Raw genomic sequence first — 20,930 nt, 5'->3', positions numbered from 1 at the left:
GATTGTGCTAAAAAAGTTGTGTTTTGGACTGATTTATTGAGAAATTCGCCCCAAACCCCACTAGTCCCGCCCATCCGTTTCACTTCCTGCTGGCTGAATTCTCTGGATGAGCTGGGAAGCCGATGGCCCTCCGTACACTGCACTGTAGGATAGGAACCAATCAGCAGCTAGGCTGACCTGATAGGGAACTGAAGCCTGTCTGTGCTTGTGTGACTGAAGGGCTGTGATTGGCTCTCCCCCTCCTACTTTGCTTCTGGCAGGGACCGTTAGGACACGCCCACCCCTCATTTCACACTGTGACAGAGAAGTGATATGATCTATAGGGAGCTCCAATAAAGGGGCCATTTTTTACAGATAGGATTAATTTTTAGCATAAAGTTAAACCAGCACCGTATATTATTCATAATTGCCTACAGGGTTAGGGTTTTTCCCATTTATCCAATAAGTTTCCTTTAAGCGCTGTAATGGTTAAACTGAGCTCAAGAGAGATGGTTAGGAGAAAAAATAGGAACAGGCAGCTAGAGTAGAGTTTCTATGGGAATCAGTAATGCAATATCATTGGTGGCTAGACTGGAGAGGGTGTGTTTATTAATCTGAGTAGAGAAAATTCACTGCCTTTGAAGTGATTATGTCCAGTAGCCAACAGCCAAAGTAAATTTACAAGGGAGGGGCCTAGTGTGTTAGAGAAAGAGAAGGAATCCCAGGTGATTAAAGGAACAGTTCAGTGGAAAAATGAAACTGGGTAAAGTAGACAGACTGGGCAAAATAAAAAATATTTGCAATATAGTTAGGAAAAAATGTAATGTATAGAGGCTGGAGTGGGCAGATGTCTAACATTATGGCCCGAAACACAACCTTTTTAGTAAGTGACTTGAGGGGGGCCACATGGGACATAACTGTTCAGTTAGTTTATGATCACGCAGATCAGATTTAAAAGTAAACTAACTGAACAGTTATGTCCCATGTGCCATTTTTACCTAACCATATTAGAAACATTTTTTATTTTGCACAGTCTGTCTATTTTACCCAGTTTCATTTTACACTGAACTGCTTCTTTAAGGGGGGATGGTGCAGCATTACTATGAACAACTGGAGTGGCGGGTGTTTACAGATTTAATAGAGGCTGTTCACTGATTTTTTTTGTGCGGGGTTTACATGTCATTTAAAATTACATACCAGACCTACATCTGATTTCATGAGATTCTTTGTTTTTTTTTTTTCTTAATGTGTTTTTTATTCTAATGTATTATATTGTTTGGCAGGATATTATTCCACATGGAGTATGCAAGAATGCCACCACTTGGACAGAGCAAGTTGTTCGAGATCGCCAGCCAAAAGCGCTGGCACCACGTGTCTGGAGTAGAGAGCAAAGCAGTAAGTCTGCAAGTTGCTGAATTATGAAAAGGAGTTGTAATACTTCCAGTCTAAAAATATGAAAACCACAAAGCATGTCTGTGCCTTTATCAAACTGAAATTCAGTGTAGAAGCAGCACAAAACATGTGTTAGGGTGTGTAACTCTTTTAGTTGCAACACTTAGGGGCTGATTTACTAACCCACGAACGGGTCGAAATGAGTCCGATTGCGTTTTTTTCGTAAAGATTGGTATTTTGCGATTTTTTCGTATTTTTTGCGATTTTTTTCGGCGTCTTTACGAATTTTTCGTTACCAATACGATTTTTTCGTAAAAACGCGAGTTTTTCGTAGCCATTACGAAAGTTGCGTAAAATCTTGCGATTTTTCGTAGCGTTAAAACTTGCGCAAAAAGTTGTGCTTTTTTCGTAGCGTTAAAACTTACGCGAAACTTCGCACCTTTTAAGTTTTAACGCTACGAAAAAGGCGCAACTTTTCGCGTAAGTTTTAACGCTACGGAAAAATCGCAAGATTTTACGCAACTTTCGTAAAGGCTACGAAAAACTCGCGTTTTTACGCAAAAATCGTATTGGTAACGAAAAATTCGTAAAGACGCCGAAAAAATCGCAAAACATACGAAAAAGTCGCAAAATGTTCGTTTTCAAGTCGGAACTTTTCCAATTCGGGTCGGATTCGTGGGTTAGTAAATCAGCCCCTTAGTGACCACACTATTAATCTCCAAAAATGGTGGCTTTTGCTGCTACTCTCAGTCAATTGTATTCAGTTATTCTGACTGTTCTTCTGGTTGGGAAAGACATGAGAAGTTATCAGAGGTTTCAAATATTTTTTCTAAGCAGAAGAACTTCAGTTCATCCCTATTTCTTTCTCTAATTCCTTGGTAATGTTCTTTACTACTTGATGTTCAGAAAGTGACCAGCAAGTGGCAATGTTGTAACAAAATGCATTCATATTAATAGTACTTTTAACCCTTAGTATCTTAGAATTAAAAAAATAATGAATGTAAATTGCAAAAGTTGTTAGAATGGCATAAATTTTACATCAACTTATTTTAAAGGTTTACTTATCCTTTAATTAAACCCAATAGGATTGTTTTGCCACCACTATAGATTTATGCAGCTTAGTTACCATCAACTAAAGGTACTATTTAATTATTACAATTATGGGATCTGTTATTCGGAAACCCATTATTCAGAAACCTCTGAATTACGGGAAGATCATCTACAATATTTCCTTTTTCTCTGTAGTAATAAAACAGAACCTTTTCCTTGATCCCATTTAAGATATAATTAATCCTAATTGGTGGAAAAATATCAGATTGGGTTTATTTAATGTTTAAATTATTTTTTAATATACTTAAGGGAATAGTTCAGTGTAAAAATGAAACTGGGTAAATTAGATTGCACAAAATAAAAAAGTTGTTAGCAGTCAGTAATCAATCTGTGACTAGAGGGGGGGCCATATGGGACATAACTGTTCAGTTAGTTTCCTTTTAAATCTGACCTGCGTGCTCACAAACTAACTGAACAGTTATGTCCCGTGTGCCCTCCTAAAGTCACTGACTAACTAAGAGGTTACAGAGCTGAAAGCAGGAAGTAGTGTTATGGCTGTTATGTTAGACATCTGCTCACTCCAGCCTTTATAGATTACATTTTTGCCTAACTTACTATATTACAAATATTTTTTATTTTGCGCAGTCTATCCATTTTACCCAGTTTCATTTTTAAACTGAACTTTTCCTTTAAAGGATTCCGGTCTAAATTAGGGAAAGATACCTTATCCAAAAAATACCAGGTCCCGGGCATTCTGGATAGCAGATACCATACCTCTACTGAGTAAAAGGAAACTTATTTTAATTTGAATTATTTTATTAAAAGAAATTCTATGAGAAACAAATCACTTGTAATTCAGAACTTACACACAATACATAGACAATGCTGCATTTATTGTTTTGGTTTAATAAATGAGCCATGTAACCAAGTTTTTTTGAATTACTGAATGGGTGGCTGTGCCAAAAAGTGAAAAAGATGAAAATAAACCATGCCTTAATCTGTCCTTTATACTAATTTTGTATTGCTAAACATTTTATTTATTTCAAGTCTTGATATAAAAAAAAATCAGAAATATGTTCAATAAATCACCTTTGTCTCTTTTGCTTTAAAGTGATACTGACAAGAAAAAAACGACTTTTCAAATTATGAATCTACATAAAAAGTTACCTATAGGTCATGTTGATCTTTTTCCACTGTTAGAGCTAGTTTTGTAAGTAATTGTTGCCTTAAACCTGACTGTTTTGCCAACCTGACTGTCCCTGCTCAATCTGTCAGTTATAGCTTTTAATGCTAACGGACTACTGCTGCACAAATATGGCCGCCCCCTCATAGAAGAACATGAGGGATCAGATAAGGAATGGAAAAGCATCAGGAAATACTTTTATGGAAAAATTATAAAGCTCATGCAAAGACAATGTTATGATAGATGTAAAAAAAGGTTTAATTTCTGGTGTCAGTATCTCTTTAATGTCCTAGTTATGTCACTATCAACAAGTAAATATTGCCTTTTTCTGAGGCATTTCTCTGGAACTGTATTTAGTTATAACAAAACAGATATGTGCAACCTTGACACAAGCACACATTTGCATTGTGCATCATGAATGCTGTAATAACAGTAATGCTCTTAAAAGATACATGTGCAAATGTGACTCCAACCACTTGCTCTTAAGTCCTAGTCATTTTTTGCTGTGAATTGACTTCATTAGGAGTATGAGAGCGGCTAAACTTTGCTGACTATAAAGGAAATATTAAGCCATCATTTCCTGACAGGTTAGACCATCTACATAGATAAACAAAAATTCAAAGCATATTTAAAAAAAAAATCTTATAATTGTTTATTTTCCTCTCAGGCTTTGCTTAATGCCTGTTTTTCTTCTGTCTTTTTTTTTTCGCAGGTGACAGAGACAAGTTGTGCTCCTCGTATGCTGTGGAACCATGGATGGAAAATATAAATTCTTATGAAGATCCTATAAACACAGAGGTAACAGAGTTATTACTGGTTAATTACAGTGGTAACAAAAGAAAATGACCTTTTCACTACTACAGTAATATTTATTAAGCACTACATGGCTGAGAGTGCTATTCTGAGACAATTAGCAACTGGTCTACATTTTTTATTATCTGTAGTTTAATTATTTTACTTTTTGTTCAGCAGCTCTCCAGTTTATAATATCAGAAGATATCTGTTTGCTAGGCTTCAAATTACCATAGCAACCAGGGAATGTGAGAGACTGAAATATAAATAGGAGACTGATTATAAAAAAAAGTAACACCTGACTCCCATTTGAAAACTGGAAAGAGTCAGAGGAAGAAGGCATATAATTAAAAACTATAAAAACTAACTAGTGAAGACCAGTTGAAAAGTTGCTTGCAAGTGGAAGGTCTATAACATAGTAAAAGTAAACTTAACGATGAACCACTCCTTTAAAGCAAAAATGATAAACTCTCCAACCAATAAAAAAAATTTCTCTGCCCTACCTAACTATACATCAGAAGTGATGTTAGGCAGCACCCTGTAACTTGTCCCAGCTTCGTTGTATGTCCCTTCAGAACCCAGCCGCCGCCTATATGCTTTATAAGTTACCTCACATTTCTCTTCCTACTTATTTCCTTTGTTTCCATGTTCTCAAGTTAGGACCATAGGTCCGCCATGTTTGTCATTTCTAAAAACTTCAATAAAACGTTTCAGTATAAAAAAAAAACATCACTAGTTGCCTCCCAAGGCTCCCTTTCTCTAGTTCAGTATTATTTTTTTTTATAAGGCTCAAGCAAAGATATTGCAACATACCTTCCTTTTTTAAATTCTTAGATGAGTCAATCAGACAGTGGGGTCGACCTTAGTAGCGATTCACAGCTTTCTTCAAGCAATAGCAGTCAGCGCAGCTCCCCTGATGGGGGTCTGAAACCTGAAGATGCAAAACGATCAGATCAAGGAAGAGCACTTGAACCACATCACCGTGGACATTCAGTAAAGCACAATTTACAGTTTTCTGTCTTATCAACTACATGACATCATGTCTCCTGTCTTGTATTCCATGTTCTTATGTACATGCTTACTTGCAGGTAGTGGTCCCTAGCCCTGGGCCCATTGGAACTGAAAGAATGCAGAAACCACTTGCAGATAATTCATGTGGTCCATGTAGTCCCTCCTGCATTCCTCCTGTTACTTGTCCCCCTAGCCCTAAAGTAAGTAAAGACTTACTGAGTTCAAGTACAGTTTTATTTTGTGTTTTCTGTTCAGTTGTTTGAATTAGTCCTGTCCTTATATACTTTACCACACATGCTATGTACATTTTACTGAATTCTGCCAATAGTTCACCCTTGTATTATTTTTATATATTCCTTTAGCGCTACTCCCAAGCAGCTGAAGTTAACAAGCATGCCAGAGATGCACAGTTTACCAATAGTCTGCAACAAAATGAGGTGAGAGCCTAATTTTGGCTTTAGTTTATTTTATTATATTTTTATTCTGAAAAACAGAACAGCAGCTCTGTGAAAGTGGTAAGTAATAAGATAGGTGAAAAGTGGTGAAAGTAATAAGATAAGTCATTATCTTTTATCTGCTTTTACTTTTGTACTGAGTATCTTATATAAATACAACCCTCTCATGTTCATTCAACTGGAAAGATTTCTACATAAAATTTATTTTAATAAGAAAAGAAAATTCCAAGCACACTGACCTTGATTGAAGGCTTGCCATTTTTATAAGGTGCTGGTAGAGGGAATTTGCTAATAACTTACTTTTGCATATTCTTTACTTCTGATATCCATCTGATATCTTTACGACACTGGGACACTTTTTCACAAGTTATGTTCATGAATACTTCCCTCTCTTTCATATAGTATTCATGTTTTCAACTCATCCAGCTAACAATCTGTTTACCTGCACTAAATTCTCATTGTTTCTCTCCTTTCATTTAATCTTACTTAATTTATGTCTGTTAAATCTTTGTTTGTTCCTTTTTTTTTCTTGATAGACATGTTTCTCAACTCGAACTCCCCAACAGCCTGCCCTCTCAACTGTAACTCCTGGAGGAACAAGACCTGCATTTCCAGGTACAGTGTTAACATTAATTGTAAATTAAACCTAAGATATATAATAAGTTTTTAATCTAACAGGACGGCACTTCCTGAAATCCTAAAGTTTTGATCACTCTATGGGAAACTTTCTTAGGGAAAACAAACTATATACATATAACATATATGCATAAAATATACAAAGAGGAACTTACAGTAAACACTGCGTATATATGAGTTGTAAAATTTACAAGACAACCCATGTCTTTTGCAAAATTGATTTATAGCAGTGCTGTAGTATACGCTATTGGGAACAATATAACCTCACTTTCTGGTAATGTGTTATCCTAAGCTTAGATTTTCAGCAGCAGCCCAGAGCACACTGATTATGCGCAGTGTGACACTCAAAAGATGGGTTCTCCTGTGTACAGCTGTAAAAACATGGATCGTTATTAATGTGGGGCTGCTGAACCAAGCAGTATATAAAATTAAGCATTTCTACCCATTTTCTATTTTAGGTTTTAGTTCTCTTTTAAACAGATTAAAAGCAGCTGCAGAAAAACTTAACACTACCATGGGAATTGCCAAGCATTGGATGGAGCGGTGCAAGGCTTGCCACCATTCGTGTCGCACTTCGTCATGGGGTAGTTTAAGGGACTGTTCTTGGTTTGCTGGGTGTCTGCAGAATGCTACCTGCCTAACTACATAATGGCAACTGTAAAGATTGGTGGGAAAAGAATAATTTTCTAGGGCTGTTTTCTCAGGATTTAAACTAGGTCCTCTGGTTTATGTAGTATTCATGTCAGGAATGCTTTTATTTTCTTACAGAGAGTCAGCGATTGTATTCAAACCAGTTCTACCAGGTGAGAGCTTTTTGGTTATGTTTTTTTTTTTCTTAAGGGGTTTTCTGTAGATGGATGGAGGCATTAAGTTTGTATTTTAAATACTTGAAGGGGCAATATACAATTTTGTTCAACATGAGCCTTCTAAATAGAACTTCTGTTGTACAGTTTTTATGCCTGGTTTAGAAAAACTGTACTTTAAAAAACTGATGGATAGATCAAAGAACAAAAATGGGAATACTTCAGCCAACTTTCCATAGTATGGCCCAATGGACAGTTTTACTTTTTGTTAGCTTGAGGATGACATCCTAAATTATTGTTATTTCAGGAGCTACAGCTCCTTTTCATGTTCTTGTTTGATAGTAAACCAGTACGGAGTATAAGCAGATGAAATATTTACTTGGTCAGGATCATAGTATGGTCTTTTAAAACCAGTATCTGCGATGCATGATTATTGGCCTGTGTTGTCCAAATATTGTAAACTGCCTACTAAATCAAGATATTTATGGGGCAGCTTATTTATGAATGATATTTATCTAGAACCTGGAGAGCACACTTAATTTGCAGTGAAGTAGTGTAGTTTTATTGAGATATCTTATAGATATAAGATATCTCAATAAAACTACACTACTTCACTGCAAATTAAGTGTGCTCTCCAGGTTCTTGTAAATATATTTGTAAGATATACAGCCAGCACGGGGACTGATACCTGTTGATGAGCACTAACTGAATTACACTGGGAGCTACGGCAGGACGTCTATCTATATTTGCAGATATTTATCTAGATTCTCCTTACAAGTTAAAGGAAAACTATACGCCCAGAATCAATACTAAAGCAACTGAGAAAAGCTTGATTGCTAGCCGAAATGTCAGTCCATGTTCAATAAACACCATTTTTTCTTTCATAAGACCTGAGAGTGCAGTATCACTGTTTCAGTATATACATTATTTTCTGGCCCTTTTACTTCTTTTCCTGTGAGCCACCATTTTGTGGTGGTCTGTGTGCTCCCTTAGAGATCGCCTGACGGGAAATAATGCAGTTCTAACTGTAACAGAAAAGTGTGGGAGCAAAAGAACTTTGCCCATTAAGTGGCTCATGTGACCTAATATGCATGTGTGCCCTTGGTGTGTTTGTGTGCACTGTGAATTGTATAATCCCAGGGGGTGGCCCTTAGTACTTAAAATGTCAATTTTCTATTTAGGATTATCAAATGATACATACTACTAAAAAGGTATGTTTTCATGAAAATAGTTTATTAAGGTGAAATAGGGTTATACATATGAGCTATATTATGCAGTATATTTTTATAGAGACCTACATTTCTCTGGGGTATAGTTTTCCTTTAACCTCCCTAGCAAACTCCTCTTTATTATCAGTGAGACACAGTAGGGGAGAAGGGATGGGCTCAGTAATATTCTCTGCCTCCACTGTTCCACTCCCTGTGAATAAGCCCCATGTGGTAATAGCCTGTGGGTAAATCAACAACTGCCGCAGAAGATCACATCAAAGCATACAAGCTTTTTAGAAAAACTTTATCTTAAACATACAAGGCAGTGTCCTCCCTCTGTCAGCATACCTCATGTCAGCCAATTTCTGCTGATGCGGTTTGCACTTTGATGTGTTTGCTGTGATGGTTTTGCATTATTAAAATTATTTTAGTGAGTAACTTTTCATGATATTTATCTGATTAATTGTTATATGTAACAAGACCTAGTGCTTCACACTACAGTATGTATCGTAAAAGGTAATTTGTTATTTAAAATTAAGGGTAAACTGATTTCCTATAAAATTAGACGTAAAACGTTTTTTTTTGTTTTGTTTTTTTTTTAAATTACTTGTTTACTTGTCCATTATTGAGCATCGCTGTAAACTGGCTCTTTAAAGACAGTGGGGTACATTTATTTACAAAGTTGCTACATGCACCAGTGCAGTTATTATTAACTACCAATCAACTATTAGTTTACTATATGATATAAATAAAAGCACAGATGAGATTGGTTGCAATGGTTAACTGTGCTAGTGCAATTTAGCACCTTTGCCATCCCTGGCAGTTCCTTTAAAGGAGAAAGAAAGTCATTGTGGCATTTTACTGCCAATAGATTTACCACATTAGTGCCACCTAGAACAATATATTTATTCTGCAGAAACCATTAACATACCTGAGTTAACAACTTTAGAAGCTTTCTCCGTTTGCTTAAGATAGCAGCTGCCATTTTAGGTAGCTTCCTTCCTGCAGTCTCTAGCCGTTATAGCTGAGATCACACATTCCTAAGGGGGGGGGGGGGGGGGGGAGTTCTTAGCATTCTGGTGGGAGTGGGGAGCAGGAGAGAGGAGAGAACTGCGCAGACTCCGGCCCCGGGAATTATGGCTGTTTCTGAGAGAGGAAGTCAGACACTGGACATCATGTTTACAAAAAAAGAGACAAGAAAGTCTGTGCTTCTTTTAGTAAAGGATAGAGAGTGCAGCATTACTGTAAGTGCTTATGGCTGTATTTACATAGACCTTTCTGATAATGCTTACTTAGTTTTTACCTTTCCTTCTCCTTTAAATAAGAAATTGATTGATAGGAAAGGTACAGTTTATGCTTACATAATCACTAATTTTATTTTATTTTTTCCTAGCAGGCGTCACTTCCTCAGGTGGATGTCCATGTCAGCAGTGCAGGCAGTGGCTATACTGGGTATAGACCTGGGACACCATCTTTGCAGCCCTATAGGTCAGAGAGTTTTGTCTTCCTTGCCTTTACATGCAAATGTCTTTAAATGTAATCTTTCTTTCTTCACACATTCTGTTTTAGTAAATAATATCAAGAGGTTTTTTTTATACTCGTATTTCTTGACTTTTTTTGGGTGCTTCAAATATTTTCTCTCCTTTTCTCAAGTCCATGCAGTTAGTCCTTATTTCCCTTGTTGTTTTATGTTACCTATTCATTATTCCCTGTTTTTCTTACTTCTTACTGTAGATCTCAGCCTCTGTACCTACATGCTGCTCCATCCCCAGGTTCCTCCGCAGCTCTTTTGCCAGGCTCTGCAGTGCTCTCTGGTATCGCTTTGAAAGGCCAGTATCTAGAGCTAAGTGAACTCGGGAAGGTGCCTTCCAGTGGTCTCCTCTACCAGGCACCTGCGTTTCTTTATAGTGGCCATTACTGCCCTGCTCAGGTCACCACTGACCAACAACAGCAACTGCTTCAGGTAAGAATAGCTGCATTAGCAATGCAACAACATTACTTTATAAAAAGATTAAAAATTGAGGCTCCTTTGTATATGAAGATAAAAATAGAGTCTTATATTACACCTGTGATTAAGAATTGTTAAGTTATTGGGAGAGCAACACTAGAGAATAAAACTGCCCTACAAGAGGCTGCTTGCTAATAAAGCAAAAGATGACACTGAGAACGCTAAAAGACATACAGTACTACTGCTAAATATTTACATATTTAGACAGGGGACTTGACTGCTGGAGTAACAACAGAACATGGAGTATTACTGTATGTTAAATTGTTAAGTTGTATAAAAGCAGTCAAGTGTGAGCAAGAAACTGACAAAAGTAAAAGACCATTGTGAGATTTCTTTTAAGCACTATAACTTTAAATCATGGCGATAGAACTTTTGATAAGTGATATTAATATTTCTGCACTCTTAAATATCAGAAAATGAAGCAACTTATTGAAAAAAAAAAAAACCAAAAAAAAACTATTTTTCATAGATTTGCTAAAAGATTTTTGCCTAAGGTTCACAGAGGATGTTGGAACACTATAAGTAAAGCTGCCGACTTGGTCCCTTCAAACCTAGTCAGCAGCTTATTGGCCTGTGTAGATGTCGAAATTACAATTTCAACTTCTCATTATATAAAGCTTATATATAGATTTGTGAAAATGTGCTACATTGTTTTCCCTTTCCCAGGTCAGGCAGGATATGGCATCTCCATCTGATTATTACTCTCCTCCAATTCATCACACAGGACAAAATGGATATCTGCCGCCTGCCCCCACACAGCAGGTACTATTTATGAACTGCTGCATTTAATTTTATGACCCTGATGAGTGCCTTGGTGTTTATCTGAGACATTACAGGCTATATATAGTATGAGTGAACTAAGTAGAAAGAGCAGGGATTGGGTAATTTTACTAAATGTCATAACTAGGTAAAAGTCTAGTCACAAACATAACTGAAATGTTCTTTTTCTTTAATTTCAGGGGGACACAAGCACTGGTGGGTTAACATTATCTTGACAGCCCTCCCAGCAGGCCAGCCCATCTCTTCTCAGCAGGCTACACCCCCTCTGGGAGGTTGTTACCACCCAGTTCTTTTAGTGTCCTCAGGGGAGTGTACACGGCTCCCCATTGAGGATTGATTTCATTTATTTATCTATTAATTCATTCCTTTTTACACTGCTTCTGGAGCAGGAATTACAATTCAGCCCCCAGTTGGAGCCTCAGTAAATAGGCAGGCGCTAGATGAGTCCAATTGGCAATTGGTAGACCGAACCCCATGTTCAGGCTCCCATCTGCGTACTGGGCCCCTGGAACTCTAAGTGGACACATAGCCCCCTCTTTACCTTTTCTTTCTCCCTCTATCAGTGCACATACAGCTTTGAGTGAGAAGGGGAAGGGGGGATGCGCCTTGCACAGCTGCAGGGGTATGGGGACTCTTCTCCCTCTGTCTCTATTCACTGCACTGCTGGCACCAGTGGTTGTTCCAAGAGCTCTTTGCATAGGAGTGCCTCTGTAATGACTTCCCACCTACATGGGATTCTTAGTGCTGGGGCCATTAAGTCTCCTCTGGAGCTGGCCATACAGAATACCTGTCTCTGTCTCTATCAGAACAGATGCTGTCAAGCACTAATTTTGCACAGCTGGCTTTTGGTATAGCCTGTGCCCCTCACCTGTCCCTTGCCTTCTCTTACAGTCATGGTTGCCTTTCAGCCCTCCTCTGTCTTCCCCAAGCTTACTCCTGACTTATCTTCCCTAGCACACCCATTCCTTCCACCATTCCACTGTAAACCTCAAGTTGCACATATCATCATGCAGGAATGGAGGCAAAAGTCTTGCGCCTGTGTAACTTCTGCTGGTTTTTCTACACGCTTCCTCTTGTCATCTGGACACGCCAATGGATCGCTTTTCATCTTGATATAAGCTTGCCATCCGAACCAGAGGCATAGATTAAGGGGACAGACATTCTGCTCCCCTTGGCATTCATAGCAGCGACCTGGGACTGTAACCATGCTAGGAGACAGGCACTGAGATGGGGAACAGGAACATTTTCCTTATTATATACCTGCATTAAAGCTGCTTGTACGTTATATTGTTCTCATATATTGTATTGTGCTTACTATTAATCTGAGCCAATTGCGCATTAATCACAACTGCATTGCTGATAGCGTTAGTTCAAAATAATTATGGCAGAAGGCAGTCAGGAGAGACCCTTTTCCATAACACCCTATTTCGACAACATCCTGCTCAAAATCCCATCCTTCACAGCGGAGAAAACTCAGTTGTCCTTGGTCATGGACACCCTGATCAGTCTGGATTGGACGATTAACATGTCCAAGTGCCACCTGACCCCTTGTGTCAATTGCCCTTTCTAGGAATGAAATTTGATACCATTGCAAAGCGGGTTTACCTTCCTCCAGACAAGGTCTTCAATGTCTAATTTGCCAACTACTTTGTAAATGTCATCCTTCAGTCCAGTTCGCTATGCAGGTCCTCAGGTCAGTGGTTTCATCCATAGAGGCAGTTCCATTTGCTCAATTTCACCTGTGGAATCTGCAGCAGAATATCCTAAACCAGTGGAACTGGGGCGTAATTTAGCCCTCAGAGAAGTCAATCGAATTCTTATGTCATGTGCGCATTTCACCCATCTACATACCCCGTCTCCACAACTGGCAGGCCCACTATCTCAGTCATCAGAAGATCGATTCAGGGGAATGGTCCCTAAAACAAGATGCCTTCATCACCAAAACATGGATGTGGATCTCATAGCCTCTCAAAGTGCCTCAATTCATAGCTTGCTGTTGGGACCCGTTGGTGCTGGCAGTGAGTGCCCTCATGACCACATGGGATTTCAGCCTGGCATATGTGTTTCCTCCCCTGTCCATGGTCTTAAAGAAAATCAAACAGCAACGAGTAATTCTAGTAGCTACTTATTGGCCTCAAAGAGCCTGGTTCACCGACAGGGTGAATCTCAGCAAATTGCAGATCCCTGGCACCCTCTCCAGGACCCAAACCTTCTCTCGCAAGGTCCCATACACCAACTCAGTCTGAGTTTTCTTAGTTTAAAGGCTTAGCACTTGAAAGGCTAGTCGTTCGCCAAAAAGGTTTTTCACCAGAAGTTGTTTCCACCATGATAGCTGCCCAAAAACCTGTGTCATCCAAGACCTACCATCGCATCTGAAAGATATATGCCAACCATGCAGTATTCCATTTGAGATATGCTCCGTGCTCCATGCTCTCGCTTTTCTACAATCTGACATGGATAAGGCTTTCTGTCGGGTCTCTCAAGTCACAGTTTTCGACTCTCAGATCTTTTTCCACACAGACTGTTCACCTGACCTGATGTCTGGACAATCCTGTTGGTCGCCAACCATCTTCACCCTCCCAATCAAGAACACATCCCACCATGGGACCTTAACCTGGCGCTGTCAGCATTCAGGCCCCATTTGAGCCTCTGTCATCTGTGCCCATTGCCTGGCTCATTTGGAAGATGGTATTTTTGTTGGATATTGCCTCAGCCAGACGAGTTTCAGAACTCAGCGCCCTCTCATTGCGGCAACCCTACTTGCTTCTCTGATTGCATCTACTGCCTTTTTTTTGTATATGTTTACTTTATGCTGTTAGTTACCTCTCTTTGTTAGAATAAAAATGACTAGATCAGGAATTGGTGAGGGGTATAGCAGCAGGTGGATGCTATAGGTCCTGGGTTCCAGGGTCTCTGTGATACACTGTACCTTTTGCCCAACTTTTTACACTTGGCCACTTCAATGCTTAATCCTCAGCTAGTGGGACCAGGAGAGCTTTCTCAGGTCAAGCCCTTTGCCATCCCCAACTGGACCATAATGATCTTCGGGGCTGGGGTGCAGTTTGGAAGGGCTGTCAAGACTCTGGTTCTTTTAGTGTCCTTTCCTCCTGAAAGGTAATGTTAACCCTCCAGTGCCTGTGTCCCCCTTTCAGTGAAGAGAGAAAAGGATTTTACAGGTAAGTCAAAAATCTCTCTTTGTGACTTTAAAGAGATTCTGACACCAGAAATTATTATTATTATTATTTTTTTTTTTATACAGTTTCTTTGCATGTTATTTAGAATTTTGCCTTAAAAGTATTTGCCAAATGCGTTTACATTACCTATCGGATCCCCATGTTCCCCTATAAGGGCACTGCCACATTTGTACAGGAGGAGTCCATTAGCATTAGATGCAGGTTGAGATGGGAGTCAGGTTGGCAAAACAGTCAGGTTTAGAAACTTCAAGTAACTATTACTTACAAAAGCAGCCCTATTAGCAAAACATTGAGCATTTTCCAGCTTCATACCCCACAAAACAGCCCTCATCAGATACTCATATAATACACTCTTTACTATTTATATATACAGCTGGCCACATTAACTGACAGTATAGCTTCTGCGTTTAGTTGAATGTCATTGATCTAATAGGCTGAATCATGTCTAATAAACATTATTCAATCAGAGGGTCATCAATCCCATTCATAACAAAGAGCTGTTTTGGTAAGTAGGGAAAATTCTATTTTATCTGCAACTTGTCTCATGCCATCTTCTTTATACACCTTGTTAAAATAGGTACAGATAAGGGATCTATTATCTGGAAACCTGCTGTCCAGAAAAACTCTTTCTGTGGCAGACAGTACCTTTAATCTGATAACTAAACTGCATAAATCCATGTTGATGACAGAGCAATCCTATTGGTTTATTCTTGTAGGGAGGCAGATCAAATGACAGAAACTGCATTCCAGATAATATTTTGCATAGTTACATTTAATGAGTCTCTCTTAGAAAAGCTTTTCTAGTTATTTTTCCAGTTTTTAAGCTAATGTTTTTAAATTACTTTAAATGTCTTCAGATTTACAGTACTTGTGTCTTGTGCTAAATTGGACATTATTCATTTTAAATATATTGAAGGGTTTTTAGTGAGATGCCATCAATCTGTTTTCATTTCCACTATTTTATTTAAACTTATTTTATTAAATCAATTATGTAATGTACCAATAATGATTTAAACATTCATTTAGTCCTTATTTATTATATTCATATTGCATGCTCAGGTGTGAGAGGAGGAGCTGCTACAGTAACTGCAATGTACATTCCTTACTTTAGGTTCTTCTTTCTTTGGTGGACTCACAGCTTCCAGTGATGGGATTTGGCTCCCTTTCTTCTGCTCCACAGCAGCCTTCACTGGTCACATTGGGACAACCCATTCATCCTCTTTCTGCAACAGGGCAAACACATTCGCACAACATAAGAAGTGAGGTGAGTATCTGTAGGGGGTATGTTAGTGCTTTTATATTACTATTATACTTCAGAGGCTCTTTCTGTGGATTTGCTGATCTAATCAGATATCTGACCATTTTAGTTAAGGACCACAACAAATCTCCTCCGCAGGGCGACTAATCTCCCTGCAATGCTAAAATGTAAATCGCCAGTGAGATGGCATATGCGGCGCCGTGTATCCCATCCCATGGCGTATCCCATCCCATGAAATCATGGCGCGACTAATCTCCCCATGTGTCACGGCCCTAAGGTGACCATACCTGGGCAGATGTAAGCTGCCGTTTCATGTCCTCCAGACTGATTTGGTAGCATATCTGCCCACGTATGTGCACCCCAATGGGCCTACCCAACTAATTTCTGGGTCCTATTCCCAAGGGCCAAACACTTGGATTACTCTGATATCCCCACCTTAGGTAGGCATATTAGTTGAAAAATCCACTCATTTGGCGACGCCACCTAACAAGCGGGTCTTATAGTGTATGGCCACCTTTAGGCCATATTTTGTGATATCTTCTGTTATTTGAATATATTTATCTTTTGGCAGTATCAGACCCACTCAGCAGATATAAAGCAATCTGAGGATCACAGGATGTCAGTGGGTGTACCAGGCCAATGTGTTTCATCTGCAGATGGAAGGTAAGAATACAGAACATGTGAAAAGAATTATATACAAAGGCTGCCATATAATCAGAATGATATATTGTGATATATACTAAGGGGCTGATTTACTTACCCACGAACGGGTCGAATGGAGTCCGATTGCGTTTTTTTCGTAATGATCGGTACTTTGCGATTTTTTCGTATGTTTTGCGATTTTTTCGGATTCTTTACGAATTTTTCGGATCCAATACGATTTTTGCGTAAAAACGCGAGTTTTCCTATCCATTACGAAAGTTGCGTAAAAAGTTGCGCATTTTGCGTAGCGTTAAAACTTACTTAACGCTACGAAAAATGCGCAACTTTTCGCATAAGTTTTAACGCTACGAAAAATGCACAACTTTTCGCGTAAGTTTTAACGCTACGAAAAATGCGCAACTTTTTACGCAACTTTCGTAATGGATACGAAAAACTCGCGTTTTTACGCAAAAATCGTATTGGTAACGAAAAATTCGTACAGAATCCGAAAAAATCGCAAAACATACGAAAAAATCGCAAAATGTTCGTTTTCAAGTCGGAACTTTTCCAATTCGGGTCGGATTCGTGGGTTAGTAAATCAGCCCCTAAGTGTATGCTGACACTTTGCAGCCTGTATAGGTAGATTTCTGAACAGAGCATTATATTACAGTGCATTGAATTTATTGATGCAGCCCAATACTAAATTCAAAACCCTAATATGAATATGTGGATTTATGCACATTCACTTTAACTGTATCTGGATTTTAGGGCAGTGGCAGCCGGGGAGATTAGTTACCCCGCGTTAAATCTTTGTTGCCGCGTGCAACTAATCTTCCTGCAGTGCCATCCCACCGGCAAGAAAGTAAATTACCGGTGGGATGGCATACACATTACTATGATTTCCCAAAGTCGCCCAACTGAAGGCGAATTCAGGAAATTGTAGCGACGCGTATGCCATCCCACCGACGATTTACATACTTGCCGGTGGGATGGCATTGCGGGAACATTAGCCGCCCGTGACAATGAAGATTTGTCGCGAGGCAACTAATCTCCCTGTCTGCTACTCCTCTTGTCGCAGGCGACTAATCTCCCCGATATGACATGGCATGACACGTGGAAGTTGCCTCTCGAGGCGCCGCGTATGCCACCCCACCGGCGATTTACATTCTTGCCGGTGGGATGTCATATCGGCGAGATTAGTATCGCGGACGACTAATCTCAGCGTGGTGGGAAAACATAATCTGCATAGAGATTACTCACCCGCAATAGCAAAGATCCTCATGTGCCATGAGCCTAAATCTTTGTGTAATTCTAGGTGGAGTCCTATGAATAAGTAATCATTATTGCTAAAGCTTTTACATTATCTTTTGTTTATATATTTTTATGTAAGAATACTGTTTCTTTTTGTATTTAGGACAAAGTCTTCAAATTATGGAGCTGTCAGAAATCGCTTTGATGTTTATCAGCAGGTAAAGTCAGCTCTAGTGTCTCAATTAGTGCTGTTCAACTTAATTGTGTATAGGTAATTTACAGTTAAGTACAGTATCTAGTGGAGATAAGTCTTAGGGCAAGGGCACAGTAAGCGGTTTGTCCTTTGTAGGCGTGTGCCACCTTTGGAAAATTAAGCACTACATATGTTTTTGCACCTGCAATTTATTGCCAGTGGAAAAGCATTCTAGGAAGATTTGTTGCCTGTGGTAGCCCAGATTTAACTGCAGGCAACAAATCTGTCCATGTGCCATCCCCATTTAGCTGGCCATACATGTTCATCATCATCTTCCGACAAGTGTTCCGATATAAATTGTATGTTAGATGCAACAATGTAAAACTAACATTCGGACTGAAATTGTAGGATAAAGTACTAAAAATAACAAATCAGAAGATGTTCTGAACATGAAATAGTTGTCAGACACCAATTGTACAAAAGTGACTTATAGGTCCCCCAAGGATATCGTCAGATACACATTATGTGTTCAGATATTATCATTATCTGACTGAAATTTTCTAACCTGTCTAAACGGTCGCTATGGTATGAAAATTATCAGGACAATATTTCTGAGCCCCCACGCAGTCCAAAAATCGTATGAAACGTAGTTTAGCACAATTAGGTCAATGCATGTATGGCCAGCTTTAGATGTGAATAGACTGCTGAGTCTTGTTCTGAGGCGTTAGCCCTCCTGTGTTGGGCCGTTCCCTTACTGAGTGGTTGTCTATTCTACCCAGTGTATAGATCCGGGCTTCTTCACTACACTGGACAGTATAGATCATTGTTTTCTTGTACTGTGTTGGGTCAATTGGGTGTACCAATATTATCTCATCCCTGAGACAGAAGCTTTGTAAAGGAGAGGTGATTTAGATTTGTTTACAGACGATTATGATGCTACATGGAGCTACTGACCCTGTAGAATTTTTATTTGTATGCTTTAATGCGATTATTTCAGAATTACTATAGTTTTAGTGTGTGTAAGTGTAGATATCTAGTGTCTACCGGCATCCTGTCAGCTTGGGCATTTAATTAAGTGCTGATGAGCCATACATTTTTGCAGGTCAGCCCCTTTTTTAGTGGAGGTAACATAAAATGATGTTTTAACACTTTGCTTGCTGTTGAAGGGCAAGGTTATGTAAACTAATTTAAAATGAATCCACCTTCACATATTGTCTTTTAATGCATGGTTGGGCACAAGATAAACAGAGTGTGCCTTGCACAAACCTTCCCTTGACCACAAGAAATTATCTTCTCAGATATGCCTTGAACCATGGTAAAGCAACAGTTACATATATGTTTCATATAGCTGTAACCTTGTTATAAGGGAGTCTTGACCAAATGTTTAATGGCAAAAATGGTGGCCCTGAACCTAAGAAAGACTAGTACTGAGGACTAGTGCCTTTTTTACCATTTATGAAGTGCTTTTTTTGCAGTCATTTGTGACTACCGGCATCTCCATTCCAGAGCTTTAGTTATAGCTGTTAGCAAATTCCAAGTTTTATTGCTATATCTTTGTTTCTTAAATACACATGATGTTCAAATGTATTTCATAGTATCCGGTGCTGTCTGTCTGTGGCATAATCCTCATAATCTGGCTTGTCATGCTGTGGTTTCTTGTCTTTGATTTGTTAGGCCCATCCTTCTGATGCCTCCCGGTGGACTGCTAGACCATGGGACAGAGCCCCCCCTCTTGATGCTGACTCCAAAAGTACCAAAAGCCCCAATAGTGAGGGTAATCCAACCCCTAATTGACCTACAAAAATTGTCTTTGCTTGATTGCATATAGGCCACATTCAGAGATTGCTAGCGCTATATGCATTAGCAAGAAGTATCCCCATTATTAGGTTCCAAACCCCACTCACCTTTTTTCCTCTCAACATTTTGTTTCGATTCATCATTTTTTCGGACAAATAAAGAGTATTTTTTCCCGCTATCTTTCTTTATTTCAGTGAAAGTTTAAGCATAGAATTAATTTAACAAAAAAAAACCCTATAATAATTGTGTTAAATGTATTTATCATTTAGGAACATTATTTCAGTACAAATAAAATTCTGACATATTCATTATTTCAATATAAGTATTGTGCCTTTACCTCAAATTTAATTTTATTTTGTGTCTATACCTGTATGTAATGTTTTGTGTGTGCTCTAATATAAGTCTAATACAGCACTCTGATATAAGTCAGTGTCATGCTGCAGAGCAGTAAGTATATGGAAGTACAGATTTGTCATCATGATCGATTAAACCTCCTTCTCTACATAGATTTCTGGCACCGCCCACTTTCCTTTGAAACCGTCACACACATTAGAGGTAAGCATAGTTCAAAAAAAAATAGGGATTTGTGTGGGACAGATACTGGTTACTTTGCTAATTGCTATATGTTAAAGCTACAGTAGATTTAATATTCTGGATATATTATGCCCTATGAATCTGGAAAGCATGATTTATTTATTTTTTTAACTTATACTGGGCTTTTTTGGATTAGGGATCTTTCCATAATTTGGATCTCCAACAGGACTGTTCTGCCCCCAATAAGGGGTAATTATATCTTAGTTGGGATCAGGTACAAGGTACTGTTTTATTATAACAAAGAAAAAGGAAATCATTTTGAAAAATTATAATTATTTGCTTATAATGGAGTCTACGGGGTGGTCTTTCTGTAATTTGGAACTTTGTGGATAATGGGTTTCCAGATTAGGGATCCCATACCTGTATATGGAGACCTGCTAGTTTTCAAAGTATATTTTTCCCTTTTTCTGGGCTGCTGCAAGGGTTTAACCCTATCTTTGTAGATAGGGTCTGGATGGTGCTCCAGGGGGAGGAGCTCAGCCCCGGACATGGTGTGCCCACACTACCTCAAAGGTTGACGTCAGAGAATTCGGTAGCGACTCTTTTTCAAGCCAGGGTTCAATAAAGATCTCCATTTGTGTCTCATCCACACGTTCGCTCTTAACAACAATACTGGTGTTATTATGCCAAAGGCAATTCTCAGTTATCTGCTAAGGCCTCTAATGCAAAAATTTGATGGTCTCAAATCACATGGGTAGAGGGTA

At 38.8% G+C, this 20,930-nt stretch overlaps 1 protein-coding gene across 3 annotated transcripts in view; it reads left to right on the top strand.

Annotated features, from left to right (window-relative positions):
• prrc2a (proline rich coiled-coil 2A) overlaps positions 1–19,945 on the top strand; it is a 66,646-nt gene extending 46,701 nt beyond the window's left edge. For 2 of the 3 annotated variants that reach the window (XM_004916926.2, XM_012968963.2), the window contains exons 19-32: positions 1,263–1,374; positions 4,317–4,402; positions 5,231–5,389; positions 5,485–5,607; positions 5,770–5,844; positions 6,399–6,477; positions 7,267–7,301; positions 9,903–9,997; positions 10,244–10,472; positions 11,184–11,279; positions 15,603–15,755; positions 16,321–16,412; positions 17,806–17,860; positions 19,510–19,945. In XM_004916926.2, coding sequence (XP_004916983.2) covers positions 1,263–1,374; positions 4,317–4,402; positions 5,231–5,389; positions 5,485–5,607; positions 5,770–5,844; positions 6,399–6,477; positions 7,267–7,301; positions 9,903–9,997; positions 10,244–10,472; positions 11,184–11,279; positions 15,603–15,755; positions 16,321–16,412; positions 17,806–17,860; positions 19,510–19,629 — 1,509 coding nt within the window. In that variant the 3' untranslated portion in view covers positions 19,630–19,945. The remainder of the gene's footprint in view (positions 1–1,262; positions 1,375–4,316; positions 4,403–5,230; positions 5,390–5,484; positions 5,608–5,769; positions 5,845–6,398; positions 6,478–7,266; positions 7,302–9,902; positions 9,998–10,243; positions 10,473–11,183; positions 11,280–15,602; positions 15,756–16,320; positions 16,413–17,805; positions 17,861–19,509) is intronic. The other variant, XM_002941303.3, reaches the window with a different exon arrangement.
• The last annotated feature ends 985 nt before the right edge of the window (positions 19,946–20,930 follow it).

The sequence above is a fragment of the Xenopus tropicalis genome, chromosome 8 (genome assembly GCF_000004195.4).
Source record: "Xenopus tropicalis strain Nigerian chromosome 8, UCB_Xtro_10.0, whole genome shotgun sequence".
In the NCBI taxonomy this organism is placed as follows: Eukaryota; Metazoa; Chordata; class Amphibia; order Anura; family Pipidae; genus Xenopus; species Xenopus tropicalis.
The sequence above is the reverse complement of the archived record's forward strand: the minus strand, read 5'-3'. Positions and strand labels throughout refer to the sequence as shown.